Source organism: Erpetoichthys calabaricus, chromosome 5, assembly GCF_900747795.2.
Source record: "Erpetoichthys calabaricus chromosome 5, fErpCal1.3, whole genome shotgun sequence".
NCBI classification, from domain to species: Eukaryota; Metazoa; Chordata; class Cladistia; order Polypteriformes; family Polypteridae; genus Erpetoichthys; species Erpetoichthys calabaricus.
The window spans coordinates 246,851,697-246,871,163 of record NC_041398.2 but is presented as its reverse complement, the minus strand read 5'-3'; the positions used below and the strand labels follow the sequence as shown (position 1 = coordinate 246,871,163).

Sequence of the window (19,467 nt, the reverse complement as noted above, 5' to 3'; positions counted from 1 at the left end):
GGACTAACTCCCTTCATAATTTTAAACACTTCAGTCAGGTCTCCTCTTCATCTCCTTTTGCTTTAACTCTAAAGGCTCAGCTCTTTTAATTTTTCCTCATAACTCATCCCCTGTAGCCCTGAATCAGCCAAGTCGCTCTTCTCTGGACTTTCTCTAGTGCTGTTATGTCCTTTCTGTAGACCAAAACTGCACCCAGGACTCCAGATGAGGCCTCACCAGTGTGTTATAAAGCTTGAGCAGGACCTCCTGTGACTTGTAGTACTCCACACATCAAGGCGCTATATAACCTGACATTCTGTTAGCCTTCTTAATGGCTTGTCTGGCACTTGATAATGTTGAGTCCACTACGACTCCTAAATCCTTCTCATGAGGTGGGCTCTCAATTTTCAGGCCTCCCATTGTGTATTCAAACTTCACATTTTTATGTCCTACATTTAATACTTTACATTACATTTTCTTCTGCTTAGACTGTAAATGCTCAGCTCTTTTAATCTTTCTTCATCCACAGTAGCCCTGGACTCAGCTGAGTTGCTCTTCTCTGGACTTTCTCTAGTGCTGTTATGTCCTTCTTGTAGCTCAGAGACCAAAACTGCCTACAGGAGTCCAGATTAGGCCTCACCAGTGTGTTATAAACCTCACCTGTCCTATCTACAAAATTCCTCTGAAAAAACATAAAGTTGAGTTCTGAAGGTCCCTAAAGTCCTGCTGTCTACCACACTACTTGGTCACTTACTCCATGTGTCTGTGGCCCCCTAAGTGAAGAAAAACTTCCTAATGTTTGTGTGAAATTTCCCCTTAACAAGTTTCCAACTGTGTCCCTGTGTTTTTGATGAACTCATTTTAAAGTCCTAGCCTTGATCCATTCTGCTAATTCCCTTCATCAGTTTAAACACTTCAGTCAGGTCACCTCTTAATCTCCTTTAAAGTCTCAGCTCTTTTAATTTTTCCTCATAACTCATCTCCTGTAGCTCCTGAATCTGGTCAGACAGTTGTGGCGAGTGCCCTCTTCTACGCAGTGGTGTGCTGGGGAGGCAGCATTAAGAGGAAAGACGCCTCACGCCTTGACAAACTGGTGAGGAAGGCAAGCTCTATTGTTGGCATGGAGCTGGACAGTTTAATATCTGTGGCAGACCGAAGGGCACTCAGCAGGCTCCTATCAATTATGGAGAATCCACTGCATCCACTTAATAGTATCATCTCCAGACAGAAGAGCAGCTTCAGCGACAGACTGCTGTCACTGTCCTGCTCCACTGACAGATTGAGGAGATCATTCGTCCCCCAAACTATGCGACTCTTCAATTCCACCCGGGGGGGTAAACGTTAACATTTAACATTATACATAGTTATTGTCTGTTTTTCATCTGCATTATTATCATTCTTTACTTTAATATTATTTATTGTATCAGTATGCTGCTGCTGAAGAATGTGAATTTCCCATTGGGATTAATAAAGTATCTATCTATCTGAATCAGCCGAGTTGCTCTTCTGTGGACTTTCTCTAGTGCTGTTATGTCCTTTTTGGAGACCAAATCTGCACCCAGGACTCCAGATGAGGCCTCACCAGTGTGTTATAAAGCTTGAGCAGAATCTCCTGTGACTTGTACTCCACACATCAAGGCGCTATATAACCTGGCAGTCTGTTAGCTGTTTTCATTATTAGGTCCAGTTCTCCCACATTACTAGATACGCTGATTCCAACTTGAGTAAATGCTTTAGTAACCATCTGAAACACCTCACCCCACCCTGGGGTCCAAGTGCTGACGTGTATGTAACGGGGCTCCACTTGTGTGTCTAAAATTGATGTTTATTTCTTTTTGCAGGAACAAGAACTAAGTGCCCGCACTCGAGCCCTCCAGGCAGCGTCGGCCCCCTGTTCCTTCAGACCCAATGGTTTTGATGACAACGACCCCCCTGGGAGCTGCGGACCGACAGGTGGAGGTGGCGGAGGTGGCAGCGGAGGGTTCAACACAGTTAGCAGGCTGGTCTTTTGAAATTTGGAGGACAGATGCACAACAAGATGGCAGGAAATCATTGGACTGAGTGCTATTTGCCGGATTAACCATTAAATCTGGATTCACCAACACCTTGCTAGATTTTTTTTAATTTTTAGCTAACGACAACGGATTGCCCACTCTGTTGCCCTGGTGGGCTTACCTACCTGCTTGATTTTTGTTTTGTTCAAGTTTATTGACAACCGTGACATTTCTACCTGATTGTCTTTTCTAATGGTTTCCTTATTTAAACCTGGCAGGGTAAGTTATTCCAAAACATAAGGGATGCAATAATTTTATACACTGGGGTGCAGCGTGTTTGCACGTGTGTTTTTAATTTTGTTTTTTCCATTTTGTATTGGCACATGTCTAAGACAGTTCTTCTGTGCATTTTTGCATGTAAAAACGAGCTGTGCTGAAAGCACTCTGTAAAAAAAGAGAAAACAAAAAAACGTTCAACGACAAAAGAAAAAATGACAAACGTTACCAAAAAACCAAATGCATGCTGAGTGTGGTGTAAACCTTTTGTGCCACATTCACGACAGGCTCTTGTTATTCTTCAGTGTTGAATATTCTTCAGGATTTCATTTATCTTTTTTTTAAATCAGGGAACAGAATTCTTGGCTCACATTTAAATGAGACTTGATGTGCCTTCTGGGTGTTATGACAAGATGGCCGGATGCTGCGATCACTTTGGGAATCGCTTATAACAGGGGTCTTCAATCACGGTCCTGGAGGGCCACAGTGGCTGCAGGTTTTTACTCCAACCCATTTGCTTAATAAGAAGCCCTTATTGCTCAAGTAACACTTGTGCTTTACTTTAGTGGCCTCGCTCGCTATGGTTTTGAACCAAGTCAAGTCAAGTTGGGGAGCAGGCACTGGTACAGGGCATTGCCGCACCCACCACACGACGAAACAACTCAGGATCCCCCCCCAGGCAGACATGCGGTCCAGTCCCACCCTCCGAAAATGACCCTCTATCTGCTGCAGCCAGGCGTTACGTGGGCGACCTCTTGGCATGTCCAGCCACTTGGGTCCCCAACAGTGAGGATCTTACAAGCTGGATCACCCTCGGGGAAACGCACCACATGGCTGTAGTGCCATAACTGACGCTCCCTCACAATGCGGGACTCCGTGAGCAACACAAAGTCAAACCAACGGGACCCAAAGATTTTCCGGAGAGACACAGGAGTCCAGTCTTCATCTGAGGCTAGGGGCTAGGGATCTGCAGTAGCAATCGGAAGGTTGCCCGTTCGAATCCCATAAATGCTAATAGGGACTCTGCTCTGTTGGGCCCTTGAGCAAGGTCCTTAACCTGCAATTGCTGAGCGCTTTGAGTAGTGAGAAAAGCACTATATAAATGCAAAGAATTATTATTACTATCTCAGGCCACTGGATAGCACCCATGTCTCGTAACCATATAGCAAGACAGGAAGCAGCAGGACTCTAAAGACTTGGACTTTAGATATCAGGAGTGCCACACACCCCTTTCCAGCGACCCCATGCTCTCCCAATCCGTCTACTGACTTCACATGTCTGCTTTTCACAAGAGAACTACTTAACAGACTTAAGTCAAGTCAAGTTGGGGAGCATGCACTGGTACAGCGTGTTGCCGCACCCACTGCACGACGAAACAACTCAGGATCCCGGTTGGCAACCTCCCAGGCAGACACGCGGTCCAGTCCCACCCTCTAGAAATGATCCTCTATCTGCCGCAGCCAGGTGTTACGTGGGTGACCCCTTGGCCTGGTCCAGCCATTTGGGTCACCAACAATGACGATCTTACGAGCCGGATCACCCTCAAGGAAACGCAGCACATGACCGTAGTGCCGTAACTGATGCTCCCTCACCATGCAGGTCATGTGTCTCATTCGGGACTCCGCGAGCGACACAAAGTCAAACCAACGGGACTCAAGGATTTTCTGGAGAGACAGTACCAAAGGAGTCCAGTCTTCGTCTAAGGTCACTGGATAGAGTCCATGTCTCACAACCATATAGCAAGACAGGAAGCACCAGGACTCTAAAGACTTGGACCTTTGTCCTTTTGCATAGATAGCGGGAGCGCCACACACCCCTTTTCAGTGACCTCATGAACCCCCCATGCTCTCCAAATCCGTCTACTGACTTCACAGGAAGAGTCACCAGAGACATGAATGTCACTGCTGAGGTAAGTAAACCTCTCAATGACGAGGTCGACACTCTCTCCGCAGACAGACACACTGCTGAAGGCCTGGCTCTTTGCCCAGACTCCTCACTCAGTCTCTCGACCGCCCCAATCAGAGCCTCCATTGACTCCGCGAAGACCACAGCAACGTCAGCAAAATTGAGATCTGTGAATGTTTCTTCACCAACAGATGCCCCCCCAGCCGCTGGACCCCACAACCTTGCCCAACACCCAGTCCATGTGATCACTGAACAGAGTAGGAGCAAAACACACCGCTGATGAACCTCAGAATCAACTGGGGAAAACACAGAGGACTCACAGTACCAGCGTACAGGCCGGCTATGATATCCAGCAACCTCAAGGGGATCCCGTGAACCCTTGGGATGTCCCACAGGGCAGCTCGATCAACTGAGTCGAGCACTTTACAAAAGTCGACAATCTGCCAATGTTTGTGCTCCATGAGAACCCTCAGTGCCAGGATTCGTTTGATGGTCGACTTCTTAGGCGTAAAACCAGACTGTTCCTGTCGCTGGTAGGTGAGCAACTAATCATGGGTCCTATTGAGGACAACCCTAGCAAGGACTTTACTGGCACTGAGAGTAGTGGTACAATGCAGGTGATCTCCCTTCCACTTTCCAGATAGGGATGACAAGTCCTGTTTTCCAGTCAGTTGGGTATGACACCAGTCTCCCAAATGGAAGCAAAGATTGCTTGCAATGCCAGGACGACAGCCTGGAGAAGTTCACCGCGGATATCCCAGATCCCTGCAGCCTTCCCTACCCTCAACTGCTTCACCACCTGTGGCATCTCAGTGAGACTGGGGGGGTTCACAGCTAATTGGAGGGTCAGCCTCAAGGACCGTGGACCAGAGATATCCAACGTCCTCACCGGAGGATCAGCTTGGAGCCCTTATTGCTTATTTTAGTCTTAAACAGCTGTATTCTCAGTTTTTAATGGCTCCTAATTAGCAATGACATGATAAATGACAAACGAGACCAGCATTTCTTCATTTAGCTTGTTATCATTCACACCTCTGCACCATTGGGTTGAATTAAATACTAGGAAGGAAAGTGAAGGACTGAGAATTGCTCGTCCATTTTAGCCTTCAATTGGAAGACTAGGGGGCTTTGCACCAAACCCCAACCCGACACCCAGGCCTGCGCTACGTACCAGCCACTTCACGTCTCTGCCGCTTGCGTTGTGAAGAGTGTACCGCAAACACGTGGTGGATGGCCGTGGAAAGTGTGTGGAGTCAAAAGAGATGACGGGGCCTCAGAATGTCTCCAGTCGAGGCCTAAAACTGTCCTGAATGCAGCTGAACTCTTGAAGTTTTTCGGAGTTCTACCAGATATGGGCAACTGCTATCTGGGCTGTGCTCTTCTCAGACCAGGGGTCTCCAACTCCAGTCCCGGAGAGCTCCTGCGGCTGCAGGTTTTCATTCTAACCCCTTTTCTCAATTAGTGAGCAGATTTTTGCTGCCAGTTAGCTCAATGCCTTAATTTGAATTGATGCACAACTTAATACTCGGGCCTACTTGATTATTTATTTTTTTCCTTAATTAGCAACCAAACAATATAAAGACACAAAATAAACCAACACATAAAGAACAATCTGTGTCCATCACACCGTAACTGAAAATAAAGCTGAAGGCCTCAGGAATCTGCTCAGGTCCACCAAACATTTTACCAGGGGGCTCTTAGAAAAGAGAAAATCCACAATTTCGGACGTGTCTGCTATTACACAATGAGAGCAGCAACAAGCCATGGAATTAAAGAATGAGTTTAGTGAACAACAGGAATTGGCACCTCATTAAGCAGCTGGTTGGAGTTTGAGGCCCTGACTTAGGTGGTCCTCTGTTGGCTCCCTCACGTCACACTTCATTTCTGTTTGGGTGCCACTGAAGGAATGAAATGAAGCAATTCAGGGGAACAAATCTTAAAAAAGCAATTCAATTAAAAAGAATTCACAAGAAGTTAATTTGCAGCACAAACAGGGCACTCTTTAAATAAAAGGGTTAGAATGAAAACCTGCAGCCACGGTGGTCCTCCAGGACCGGACTTGGCGACCCCTGATTTAAGATCTCTCCAAATCACCTTCTGCTCATTTCACGATATCTCAAAATACATTTTAAAATATTTTTTTATAATAAACAGGAAGTCCCATTGGCATTTTTAATTTTGAGATACCTTGAAATGCATGCTGGACCAATTTAAGATATCTGAAAATTCATTTGAAGATATCTTGAAGCGCAGGCGCGGTTATTTTGAGATGTTTGAAAATGTATTTGAGATGTCTTGAAATCCATTTGAGATACAGTGCATCTGGAAAGTATTCCCAGCGCATCACTTTTTCCACATTTTGTTACGTCACAGCCTTATCCCAAAATGGATTAAATTCATTTTTTTCCTCAGAATTCTAAACACAACACCCCATAATGACAACGTGAAAAAAGTTTACTTGAGGTTTTTGCAAATTTATTAAAAATAAAAAAAATGGAGAAAGCACATGTACATAAGTATTCACAGCCTTTGCCATGAAGCTCAAAATTGATCTCAGGTGCATCCTGTTTCCCCTGATCATCCTTGAGATGTTTCTGCAGCTTCATTGGAGTCCACCTGTGGTAAATTCAGTTGACTGGACATGATTTGGAAAGGCACACACCTGTCTATAGAAGGTCCCACAGTTGACAGTTCATGTCAGAGCACAAACCAAGCATGAAGTCAAAGGAATTGTCTGTAGACCTCTGAGACAGGATTGTCTCGAGGCACAAATCTGGGGAAGGTTACAGAAAAAGTTCTGCTGCTTTGAAGGTCCCAATGAGCACAGTGGCCTCCATCATCTGTAAGTGGAAGAAGATTGAAACCACCAGGACTCTTCCTAGAGTTGGCCGGCCATCTAAACTGAGCGGTGGGGGAGAAGGGCCTTAGTCAAGGAGGTGACCAAGAACCCGATGGTCACTCTGTCAGAGCTCCAGAGGTCCTCTGTGGAGAGAGGAGAACCTTCCAGAAGGACAACCATCTCTGCAGCAATCCACCAATCAGGCCTGTATGGTAGAGTGGCCAGACGGAAGCCACTCCTTAGTAAAAAGCACATGGCAGCCCGCCTGGAGTTTGCCAAAAGGCACCTGAAGAACTCTCAGACCATGAGAAAGAAAATTCTCTGGTCTGATGAGACAAAGATTTAACTGTTTGGTGTGAATGCCAGGCGTCACGTTTGGAGGAAACCTGGCACCATCCCTACAGTGAAGCATGGTGGTGGCAGCATCATGCTGTGGGGACTGGGAGACTAGTCAGGATAAAGGGAAAGATGACTGCAGCAATGTACAGAGACATCCTGGATGAAAACCTGCTCCAGAGCGCTCTTGACCTCAGACTGGGGCGACGGTTCATCTTTCAGCAGGACAACGACCCTAAGCACACAGCCAAGATATCAAAGGAGTGGCTTCAGGACAACTCTGTGAATGTCCTTGAGTGGCCCAGCCAGAGCCCAGACTTGAATCTGATTGAACATCTCTGGAGAGATCTTAAAATGGCTGTGCACCGACGCTTCCTATCCAACCTGATGGAGCTTGAGAGGTGCTGCAAAGAGGAATGGGCCAAACTGGCCAAGGATAGGTGTGCCAAGCTTGTGGCATCATATTCAAAAAGACTTGAGGCTGGAATTGCTGCCAAAGGGGCATCGACAAAGTATTGAGCAAAGACTGTGAATACTTATGGACATGGGATTTCTCAGTTGTTTTATTTTTAATAAATTTGCAAAAACCTCAAGTAAACTTTTTTCACGTTGTCATTATGGGGTGTTGTGTGCAGAATTCTGAGGAAAAAAATGAATTTAATCCATTTTGGAATAAGGCTGTAACATAACAAAATGTGGAAAAAGTGATGAAGCGCTGGGAATACTTTCCGGATGCACTGTATCTCAAAATGAATTTCAGATCTCCTAAAATGTAATTTACTTTTTAAGATATCTGAAACTCACTTTGAGACATTTCAAAATGTATTGCAGATATCTTAAAATGTAAAGAAAATGATTTTAAGATATCCCAAAGCGAGTTTCGGATACTTTAAAAAGTAAATTACATTTTAGGAGATCTGAAATTCATTTTGAGATATCTCATAATGCGTTAGCTTTACGCCAGATGGACCGGGACCCTCATCTTCCAAAACAGTTTTCATTTTTGACTCGTCAGTCCACAGCTCTAAACTGCACGAAGAAAACAATTATGGGATGGCCTTCTCATCTCGCACGTACAGTATGTAAAAATCTGTCACACGTGTGGAGTACTATACGAGACGTTTTCACTTTCGTCCGGGGGAAAGAGTCAAAAATTTACAAAAGTGCAGGACAGAGCTGGATGGAGAACTTTGACCCTACATAGAAGTGGGAAAAGAAGAAGAAGGTCTACTGGTGAAAAAAGTAAGTGCACCCATGGCTTCAAAAACTTGGAAGTTACAGTGGGTACGGAAAGTATTCAGACCCCTTCAATTTTTCACTCTTTGTTATATTGCAGCCATTTGCTAAAATCATTTAAATTAATTTTTTCCCTCATTAATGTACACACCGCACCCCATATTGACAGACAAAAAAAAGAATTTTTGAAATTGTTGCAGATCCCCACAGTGAAGCATGGTGGTGGCAGCATCATGCTGTGGGGGTGTTTTTCAGCTGCAGGGACAGGACGACTGGTTGCAATCGAGGGAAAGATGAATGCGGCCAAGTACAGGGATATCCTGTGCTAAGGACCTCAGACTCGGCCGAAGGTTTACCTTCCAACAAGACAATGACCCTAAGCACACAGCTAAAATAATGAAGGAGTGGCTTCACAACAACTCTGTGACTGTTCTTGAATGGCCCAGCCAGAGCCCTGACTTAAACCCAATTGAGCATCTCTGGAGAGACCTAAAAATGGCTGTCCACCAACGTTTACCATCCAACCTGACAGAACTGGAGAGGATCTGCAAGGAGGAATGGCAGAGGATCCCCAAATCCAGGTGTGAAAAACTTGTTGCATCTTTCCCAAGAAGACTCATGGCTGTATTAGCTCAAAAGGGGGCTTCTACTAAATACTGAGCAAAGGGTCTGAATACTTGGGACCAGGTGATATTTCAGTTTTTCTTTTTTAATAAATCTGCAACAATTTCAAAAATTCTTTTTTTGTCTGTCAATATGGGGTGCTGTGTGTACATTAATGAGGAAAAAAATTAATTTAAATGATTTTAGCAAATGGCTGCAATATGACAAAGAGTGAAAAATTGAAGGGGGTCTGAATACTTTCCGTACCCACTGTATGTTAAGATATCTGAAAATGAGTGGGAAGTTATTTTATGCGGAGTGGTGGCTCTGAGGCTCGGGATCTGCACTGGTAATCAGAAGGTTGCCAGTTCGAATCCCGTAAATGCCAGTAGAGACTCTGCTCTGTTGGGCCCTTGAGCAAGAAGGCCCTTAACCTGCAATTGCTTTGAGTAGTGAGAAAAGCGCTATATAAATGCAAAGAATTATTATTATTAAAAGAATTATTAGGATATCTGTTGCCCCCCAAGTTGAAGAAATGACTTCTTTTAAGCAATTTTCCTAAACTTGGTGACATTTCTGCCCACTGCTCCATGCAGAATTCCTTCAGTTGCCAGATGTTTGTGGGTTTTACTTGCATGTTCTACCCATTTCAACATTTCAGTGGAGTTCAGATCAGGGACCCTCCACGTCTTCTTCTTGAGCAGTTCCTTGGTGGATTTGTTGGTGTACTTCAGATCATTATCATCTTCAACAACAACATTTCTTCACATTTTCATACAAATGATGAGCTCAAAGTGATTTACAGGATGAAGAAAGAGACAAAATAAATAAGAAAATAGGATTAGGGAACACTAACATAGACGGGGTGGCACAGTGGGTAGCGCTGCTGCCTCACAGTTAGGAGACCCAGGTTCGCTTCCCGGGTTCTCCCTGTGTGGAGTTTGCATGTTCTCCCTGTGTCTGCGTGGGTTTCCTACTCACAGTCCATAGACATGCAGGTTAGGTGCATTGGCGATCCTAAATTGTCCCTGGTGTGTGCTTGGTGTTTGTGTGTGTGTGCGCCCTGCCCGGGATTTGTTCCTGCCTTGCACCCTGTGCTGGCTGGGATTGGCTCCAGCAGACCCCCGTGACCCTGTAGTTAGGATATGTGATTGACTGACTGACTAAAAGTAAGGTCCAATGGCCAGGGAGGACAGAAAAACAAAAAAAAAACTCTGGAGAAAAAAATAAAATCTCCAAAAAAAAGACCACCCCGCCCCCTCTAGGCATTCTACCTGACATAAATGACCTCAATCAGTCCTCATGGTGTTCAGGGTTCACTTGGAAGAACTTGATGATGACGGTCATGTGGACTTCTGGCCTTCAATCCATCAATGAGGGACATCACGGTGCTTTGATCAGGTGATGGGGGCGCAGATCACAGAAAACCAGAAAAAGAACAGAAGAGAAAGTAGAGGTCAGTACGGATTACGGAGCCACCAGGAATGATGATGATAATTAATTGAATATACAGAGCATCAGGATTAAACTAAGATGAAGCCATGAGAAAGACATGTTAACATAATGAGTTTTTATCCATTTTTTTGCTGACGTTTTGATCTCCAAAAAGGACATAACAGCACTAGAGAAGGTCCAGAGAAGAGTGACTCAGCTGATTCAGGGCTACAGGGAATGAGTTATGAGGAAAAATTAAAAGAGCTGAGCCTTTAGAGGAGATGGAGAGGAGACCTGACTGAAGTGTTTACAATGATGAAGCTGTGCTCCAGCGTATCAGCCTGGTGAAACTCATACAGTGAGGAACATAAGTATTTGAACACCCTGCGATTTTGCAAGTTCTCACACCTAGAAATCATGGAGGGGTCTGAAATTCACATTGTAGGTGCATTCCCACTGTGAGAGACAGAATGTAAAAAAACAAATTCAGGAGATCCCATTGTATGATTTGTACAGAATGTATTTGTATTGCACTGCTGCACAGAAGTATTTGAACACCTGGCAATCAGCAAGAATTCTGTCTCTCAAAGACCTGTTACTCTGCCTTTAAGAAGTCCACCTCTACTCCACTTAGTAATCTTAATTAGTAGCACCTGTCTGAGCTCTTTAAAGACACCTGTCCACCCCACAGTCAGTCAGACTCCAACTACTACCATGGGCAAGACCACAGAGCTGTCAAAAGACACCAGAGACAAAATTGTGGACCTCCACAAGGCTGGAAAGGGCTACGGGGCAATTGCCAAGCAGCTTGGTGAAAAATAGATCACCTGTTGGAGCAACTGTCAGAAAATGGAAGAGGCTAAAGATGACTGTCAGTCTCCCTCGGACTGGGGCTCCGTGCAAGATCTCACCTCGCGGGGTATCACGGATGATGAGAAAGGTAAGGAATCAGCCCAGAACTACACAGGAGGAGCTGGTCAATGACATGAAGAGAGCTGGGACCACAGTTTCAAAGGTCACTGTCGGTAGAACACTATGCCATCGTGGTTTCAAATCACGCATTGCATGGAAGGTTCCCCTGCTCAAGTCCTCACATGTCCAGGCCCGTCTGAAGTTTGCCAATGACCATCTGGATGATCCAGAGGAGGCATGGGAGAAAGTCATGTGGTCAGATGAGACCAAAATAGAACTTTTTGGTCTAAACTTCACTCGCCGTGTTTGGAGGATAAAGAAGGAGGAGTTGCATCCCAAGAACACCATCCCTACTGTGAAGCATGGGGGTGGAAACATCACACTTTGGGGGTGCTTTTCTGCGAAGGGGACAAGACGACTGCACTGTATTAAGGAGAGGATGAATGGGGCCATGTATTGTGAGATTTCAAGCAACAACCTCCTTCCCTCAGTCAGAGCACTGAAGATGGGTCGTGGCTGGGTCTTCCAACATGACAATGACCCGAAGCACACAGCCAGGATAACCAAGGAGTGGCTCCGTAAGAAGCATATCAAGGTTCTGGAGTGGCCTAGCCAGTCTCCAGACCTAAATCCAATCGAAAATCTTTGGAGGAAGCTGAAACTCCGTGTTGCTCAGCGCCAGCCCCAGAACCTGAGAGATCTAGAGGAGATCTGTGTGGAGGAGTGGGCCAAAATCCCTGTTGCAGTGTGTGTGCAAACCTGGTCAAGAACTACAGGGAAACGTTTGACTTCTGTAATTGCAAACAAAGGCTTCTGTACCAAATATTAACACGGATTTTCTCAGGTGTTCAAATACTTATGTTCCTCACTGTATTCCAGATTTGAGGTGCCTAACAGCAGAAGGCCGCCCGCCTCACCACTTCTTTTAAGTTTAGCTCTTGGAGTTCTAAGCAGACCCTCATTTGAAGATCTGAGGTTACGACTTGGAGTGTAAGGTGACAGACATTCTGAAATATAAGATGGAGCAGATGATTGAAGGCTTTGTAAACCATCAGCAGTATTTTAAAGTCAATGCTAAATGACACAGGTAACCAATGAAAGGTCCATCTTTCTGACAGATGGCCTCACGCTTTGATATGATGTACAACTCAATGACTTCAAGCTGCCCAGCTTTCCCCAAAGCAGAACATTTCCATCACCGTGCTTCACAGCTGCTTTGAGGTTCTTCTCCTGAAATGCTGCACCAGACATGTCTACCGGTCCCGTGTTGGCCAAACATCTCCTTCCTTGTTTCATCTGGCCAGAGCACTTTTTTCCAACAAAACCTTTTAGTACTTTTCTATTATCGTGACGCAAATCAGTGGGGTCGCCGCCCCAGTTACTTAATTTTTGGATTTTAAATTATGAGAGTGGCCTACCCCAACCACTAATACTAACCTTAAAGGTAGTGGAGCATAGCTACCTATAGGTTGTGAGAATAAAGAGTCCAAGACATCATAAAGATTTGGGGCAACCACCCGCATATTGTTGTTCCCAGCTACAAAAGTTGAATCAAGTAGTACGATGTGTAAAGAACAAACTCCAAATCACAAGAGACAAAGATGGCGGCTTTAAAGGCCCGTATAGGAAGTGACATCATCAAAAAGGGCCAGAATCAGAAAAGATGTCGCCTGGCACCGGAAGTGATATCAGCAAACAGGCCGGCACCAGAAGTGATGTTGTCTGGTCTGGAAGTGACATCAGCAAAGGGGCCGGCACCAGAAGTGATGTCACCTGGCACCAAAAGTGACATCAGCAAACAGGCCAGCACTGGAAGTGATGTCGTCTGGTCTGGAAGTGACGTCAGCAAAGGGGCCGGAAGTGATGTCACCTGGCACCAGAAGTGACATCAGCAAACAGGCCAGCACCGGAAGTGATGTCATCTGGTCTGGAAGTGACGCAGCAAAGGGGCTGACACCAGAAGTGATGTCACCTGGCACCAAAAGTGACATCAGCAAACAGGCCGGCACCAGAAGTGATGTTGTCTGGTCTGGAAGTGACATCAGCAAAGGGGCCGGCACCAGAAGTGATGTCACCTGGCACCAAAAGTGACATCAGCAAACAGGCCAGCACCGGAACTGATGTCGTCTGGTCTGGAAGTGACGTCAGCAAAGGGGCCGGCACCAGAAGTGATGTTGTCTGGTCTGGAAGTGATGTCATCAAAGTGGCTGGCACCGGAAGTGATGTCTTCTGGTCCAACAGTGATGTCAGCAAAGGCCCTGGCACCGGAAGTGATGTCGTCTGGTCTGGAAGTGACGTCAGCAAAGGGGCCGGCACCAGAAGTGATGTCGTCAAAGTGGCTGGCACCAGGAAAGTGATGTCTTCTGGTCCAACAGTGACGTCAGCAAAGGCCCTGGCACCGGAAGTGATGTCGTCTGGTCTGGAAGTGATGTCGCCTGGCACCGGAAGTGACATCAGCAAAGGCTCCAGCATTTGAAGTAATGTCTTCTGGTCTGGAAGTAATGTCAGCAAAGGCCTCAACCACCCCCCACCCCCTCTTCCCTGGCACCAGAAGTGATGTCGCCTGGCACCAAAAGTGTCATCGGCAAATGGGCCAGCACCGGAAGTGATGTCAGCAAAGGCCCCAGCACCAGAAGTGATGTCTTCTGAGGCGCCGGAACCCTGTAGGATTTCCCAGGGTGGAAAGGTCTGTAGGGAAGTGAGAAAGACAGCCAGCACATTCCGCCACCCCCTGGTCAGATGTTTTATTACAATTACTCAGGCCCTTTAGCTGCCTCCTACTTGCACGTCTGTGACAAGGTCCCTAATGTTAATGTCCCCTTTGGGTGCCCAATCCTAAAAACGATAATCCAATTTGCGTCATGATAATAGAAAAGTACCAAGCCTTACACAACCTCACGTGCAGGTCACATTTGTCAAGTCTCTTTCTGATTGGAGATGAATGCACTTTGATACCAACTGTTGCAAGATTGACCTGAGGACCATGTGATGAAATTTATGGGGGTTCTTGGGGTGTTCTTTTAGTACGAAACGTTCAGCTCTTGTTCATGAATTTGCTGGGCCAGCCAGTCCTCTTACAAAATGGCAAGCATTTGAAATCTGTGCCAACCGTGGAATGATTGAGTTGAATATTATTTGGTGATCTTTTGAAATCCCACGCCAGACCCCCTAGGCATCATTCTGAGGGCCTGAGAGAGTTATTTTGAACTTGGAATGAGGACACCACACATGTCAATGACAAAAGAGAAGGGCAGCCCCTCAGTATCTGTGGTTTCAATCAGTCGGGTCCACCTGCTGACTCCCTGAGGAGCTTCTACTCATTAGCACCCCGCCCAAGACACCCAATTCTAATATGGTGGACTTGAAGTGGTGAGAAATGGAGGAGTGGACTGAACTTTATGTGACAACATTTTTGTTCATTTTAATTCTGAGGATGAATACACCATGTCAATGTGATGAGCCATTTGATCAAGGAGATCACCTTCATCTGTAGGCACGCCTTGCATGAAGGTCTAATGTTTGTCTCTTCAAATATGTTGAAAAAGCCAACATGGGGTGTGCATATTTTTTTCATGCGACTGTAGGTAAAGACAATCCAGCAGAATTCCTTCAACTTAATGGTGAATCACATCTTCGAGGACAGCTGTGGAAATTAAGGGGGACTGAAGGCAGGAAGGACTTCTTTACACATAGAGTTGTGGGAGTCAGGAACACACGACCAAAACATGGAGTTGAAGAAGAAACCACGATAACCCTCTTTAGACCATTTGAACAATCTGGACGGGATGAGGCCATTCAGACCAACAAAGCTAACCAGTCCTGTCCACTTCATTCTTCTAAAAGTCCACAAAGTCTTCCTGTCCACCACACTACTTGGTCACTTATTTTGCATGCTTGTGGTTCTCTGTGAGAACATTAGAACACTCTAGACGAGAACAGGCCATTCAGTCCAACAAAGCTTGCCAGTCCTATCCATTTATTTCTTCCAACAAAACATCGTTTTGAAAATCATACTGTCTACCACACTACCTGGTCACTTATTCCAAGTGTCTATCGTTCTTTGTGTAAAGAAAAATTTCCTAATGTTTGTGTGAAATTTACACTTAAGTGTCCAACTGTGTTCTCGATGAACTCATTTTAAAATAACAGTCTCGATCCACTGGACTAATTCCCTTCATAATTTTAAACACTTCAATCAGATCTCCTCTTAATCTTCTTCTGCTTACACTCTAAAGTCTCAGCTCTTTTAATTTTTCCTCATAACTCATCCCCTGTAGCCCTGAATCAGCCGAGCTGCTGTTCTCTGGACTTTTTCTAGTGCTGTTATGTCCTTTTTGTAGACCTAAACTGCACCCAGAACTCCAGATGAGGCCTCACCAGTGTGTTATAAAGCTTGAGCAGAACCTCCTGTGACTTGTACTCCACACATCAAGGCGTTATATAACCTGACATTCTGTTAGCCTTCTTAATGGCTTCTGAAGACTGTCAGGAAGTCGATAGCTTAGAGTCCTAAGTCCTTCTCATAAGGTGGACTCTTGATTTTCTGACCGCCCATTATGTATTCAAACCTCACATATTTACTTCCTACGTGTAATATTTCACAGTTACTGACATTACATTTTCTTTTGCTTAAACTCCTAAAGGCTCAGCTCTTTTATTCTTTCCTCATAACTCATCCCCTGTAGTCCTGGAGTCAGCCTAGTCGCTCTTCTCTGGACTTTCTCTAGTGCTGTTATGTCTTTTTAGTAGAACAAAACTGCACACTGCACTCCAGACGAGGCCTCATCTGTGTGTTATAAAGCTTGAGCAGTCCTACCAACTAAACTCCTCTGAAAAAAGATCAAATGGAGTTCTGAAGGTCCCTAAAGTCCTGCTGTCTACCACACTACTTGGTCACTTATTCCATGTGTCAGTGGCCCCCTGAGTGAAGAAAAACTTCCTAATGTTTGTGTGCGCTATATAACCTGACATCCTGTTAGCCTTCTTAATGGCTTGTCTGGCAGTTGATAGTGTCAAGGCCACTACGACTCCTAAGTCCTTCTCATTAGGTGGACTCTCGATTTTCAGACCTCCCATTGTGTATTCAAACCTCACATTTTTATTTCCTACATTTAATACTTTACATTACATTTTCTTCTGCTTAGATTGTGAAGCTCAGCTCTTTTAATCTTTATTCATTATTCATCCCCTGTAGCCCTGGACACAGCTGAGTTGCTCTTCTCTGGACTTTCTCTAGTGCTGTTATGTCCTTTTTGTAAACCAAAACCGCACACAGGACTCCAGATGAGGCCTCACCAGTGCACTATAAAGCTTGAGCAGAACCTCCTGTGACTTGTCCTTCACACATCAAGGCGCTATATAACCTGACATTCTGTTAGCCTTCTTAATGGCTTCTGAATGCTGTCTGGTAGTTGAGTCCACTACGACTCCTAAGTCCTTCTCATGAGGTGGACTTTCAATTTTCAGACCTCCCATTGTGCATTCAAACCTCACATTTTTACTTCCTACATGTCATACTTTACATTTCATTACATTCCATTTTCTCTAAGGATTGTAAAGGCCCCTCGTGGACCCCGTGATCATCAGAGGTGACTGACTGTGTGCAGAGGGTGCAGACCTATAAATACCTGGGAGTGCAGCTGGATGATAAACTGGACTGGACTACCAATACTGATGCTCTGTGCAAGAGAGGACAGAGCCGACTGTACTTCCTTAGAAGGCTGGCGTCTTTCAACATCTGCAATAAGATGCTGCAGATGTTCTATCAGACGGTTGTGGCGAGCGCCCTCTTCTATGCGGTGGTGTGCTGGGGAGGCAGCATAAAGAAGAGGGATGCCTCACGCCTGGACAAACTGGTGAGGAAGGCAGGCTCTATTGTAGGCACAGAGCTGGACAGTCTGACATCCGTGGCAGAGCGACGGGCACTGAGCAGACTCCTGTCAATCATGGAGAATCCACTGAACAGGATCATCTCCAGACAGAGGAGCAGCTTCAGCGACAGACTGCTGTCACCGTCCTGCTCCACTGACGGACTGAGGAGATCGTTCCTCCATCACACTTTGTGACTCTTCAATTCCACCCGAGGGGGTAAACGTTAACATTATACAAAGTTATTGTCTGTATACCTGCATTGTTATCACTCTTTAATTTAATATTATTATTATCAGTATGCTGCTGCTGGAGTATGGGAACTTAATAAAGTATCTATCACTTATACAGTGCCTTTCACTTCTATCTACTATCTATCTAACGTCATTGTTGTCATCGTGTATATTCCTCCTCGGGCGGACATGGAGTCAGCGAGTGACATCATCCATTCTGCTGTTGCTAAGTTACAAACGCAGCACCCCGAGGCGCTTGTGCTAATCGCTGGAGACTTTAACCATGTGACGCTGGACAAAACATTACCTGCCTTCTCCCAGTATGTGGACTGTAACACCCGGGGAAATAAGACTATTGATTTACTGTATGCAAACGTTAAAGACGCATACAGCGCCACCCTGCTGCCTGAGCTTGGGAAAGGAGATCATAACCTAGTTCTGCTTCAGCCTCACTACAAACCAAAAGTGAGAGTCCTACCTACAACCACACGATCATTCAGGAAGTGGACCCTGGAGGCTGAGAATACTCTGAGAGAATGTTTTGGAACTACAGACTGGGATATCCTGCAGGGATCACATAGTGAGAACATTGAGGAAGTTGTTGACTGCACTACTGACTACATCAACTTCTGTATGGACATTGTAGTTCCAGTAAGAACTGTACGCTGCTATGCTAACAACAAGCCATGGATTACAAGTGACATCAAGGGCCTTTTGAACCAGAAGAAAAGGGCTTTTAAAGACGGTGATCAGCGTGAGCTCAAGCGCGTGCAGAAGGAACTCCGAGTCCAGCTCAGGGCGGCGAAGGAGCAGTACAGGAGAAAGCTGGAGCAGAAGTTGCAGAATAACAGCATGAAGGAAGTATGGGATGGGATGAAGATCATCACTGGCTGCAGCTCGAAGCGGGGTACCACCATTGAGAGAGACGTGAAGAGAGCAAACCAAATGAACAACTTCTTCAACAGGTTTGACCACCCTAACCCACTCTCACTCTCACCTCGAGTACTGCACCCTCCACACATCCTTCTGCTGATACCAGCATAGGAAAGACATCCCCACCCATAATTACAACAGCGCAGGTGAGCAGAGAGCTGAGGAGACTTCGTGCCAGCAAAGCAGCGGGTCCAGATGGAGTATCGCCACAGCTGCTGAAGGTCTGTGCATCGGAGCTGGGGGGTCCTCTACAGCGCATCTTCAAGCTGAGCCTGGAACAGGGGAGAGTCCCGAGATTTTGGAAAACATCTTGTATCACCCCAGTCCCAAAGGTATCACATCCTAGTGAGCTTTCGGCCTGTTGCTCTGACATCACATGTGATGAAGACCATGGAGAGGCTGCTGCTTCACCACCTTAGGCCACAGGTTCAACACGCCCTTGACCCTCTGCAGTTTGCATGTCAGGAGAAGGTGGGAGCGGAGGATGCCATCATCTATATGCTACACCGATCCCTCTCTCACTTGGACAGAGGCAGTGGTGCTGTAAGAATTATGTTTCTAGACTTCTCTAGCGCCTTCAGCACCATCCAACCTCTGCTCCTTAGGGACGAGCTGACAGAGATGGGAGTAGATTCATACCTAGTGACATGGATCGTGGACTATCTTACAGACAGACCTCAGTATGTGCATCTCGGGAACTGCAGGTCTGACATTGTGGTCAGCAACACAGGAGCGCCACAGGGGACTGTACTTTCTCCGGTCCTGTTCAGCCTATATACATCAGACTTCAAATACAACTCGGAGTCCTGCCATGTGCAAAAATTTGCTGACGACACTGCTATCGTGGGCTGGAGGAGGAGTATAGGAACCTCATCAAGGACTTTGTTAAATGGTGCGACTCAAACCACCTACAACTGAA

General features: G+C 45.7%; 1 protein-coding gene across 1 annotated transcript in view; it reads left to right on the top strand.

The window, feature by feature from the left end:
* usp38 (ubiquitin specific peptidase 38) overlaps window positions 1–2,481 on the top strand; it is an 85,255-nt gene extending 82,774 nt beyond the window's left edge. The window contains exon 11 of the mRNA XM_028802737.2: window positions 1,821–2,481. Within this exon, the coding sequence (XP_028658570.1) occupies window positions 1,821–1,991 (171 nt within the window). The 3' untranslated portion in view covers window positions 1,992–2,481. The remainder of the gene's footprint in view (window positions 1–1,820) is intronic.
* Window positions 2,482–19,467: the final 16,986 nt, after the last annotated feature.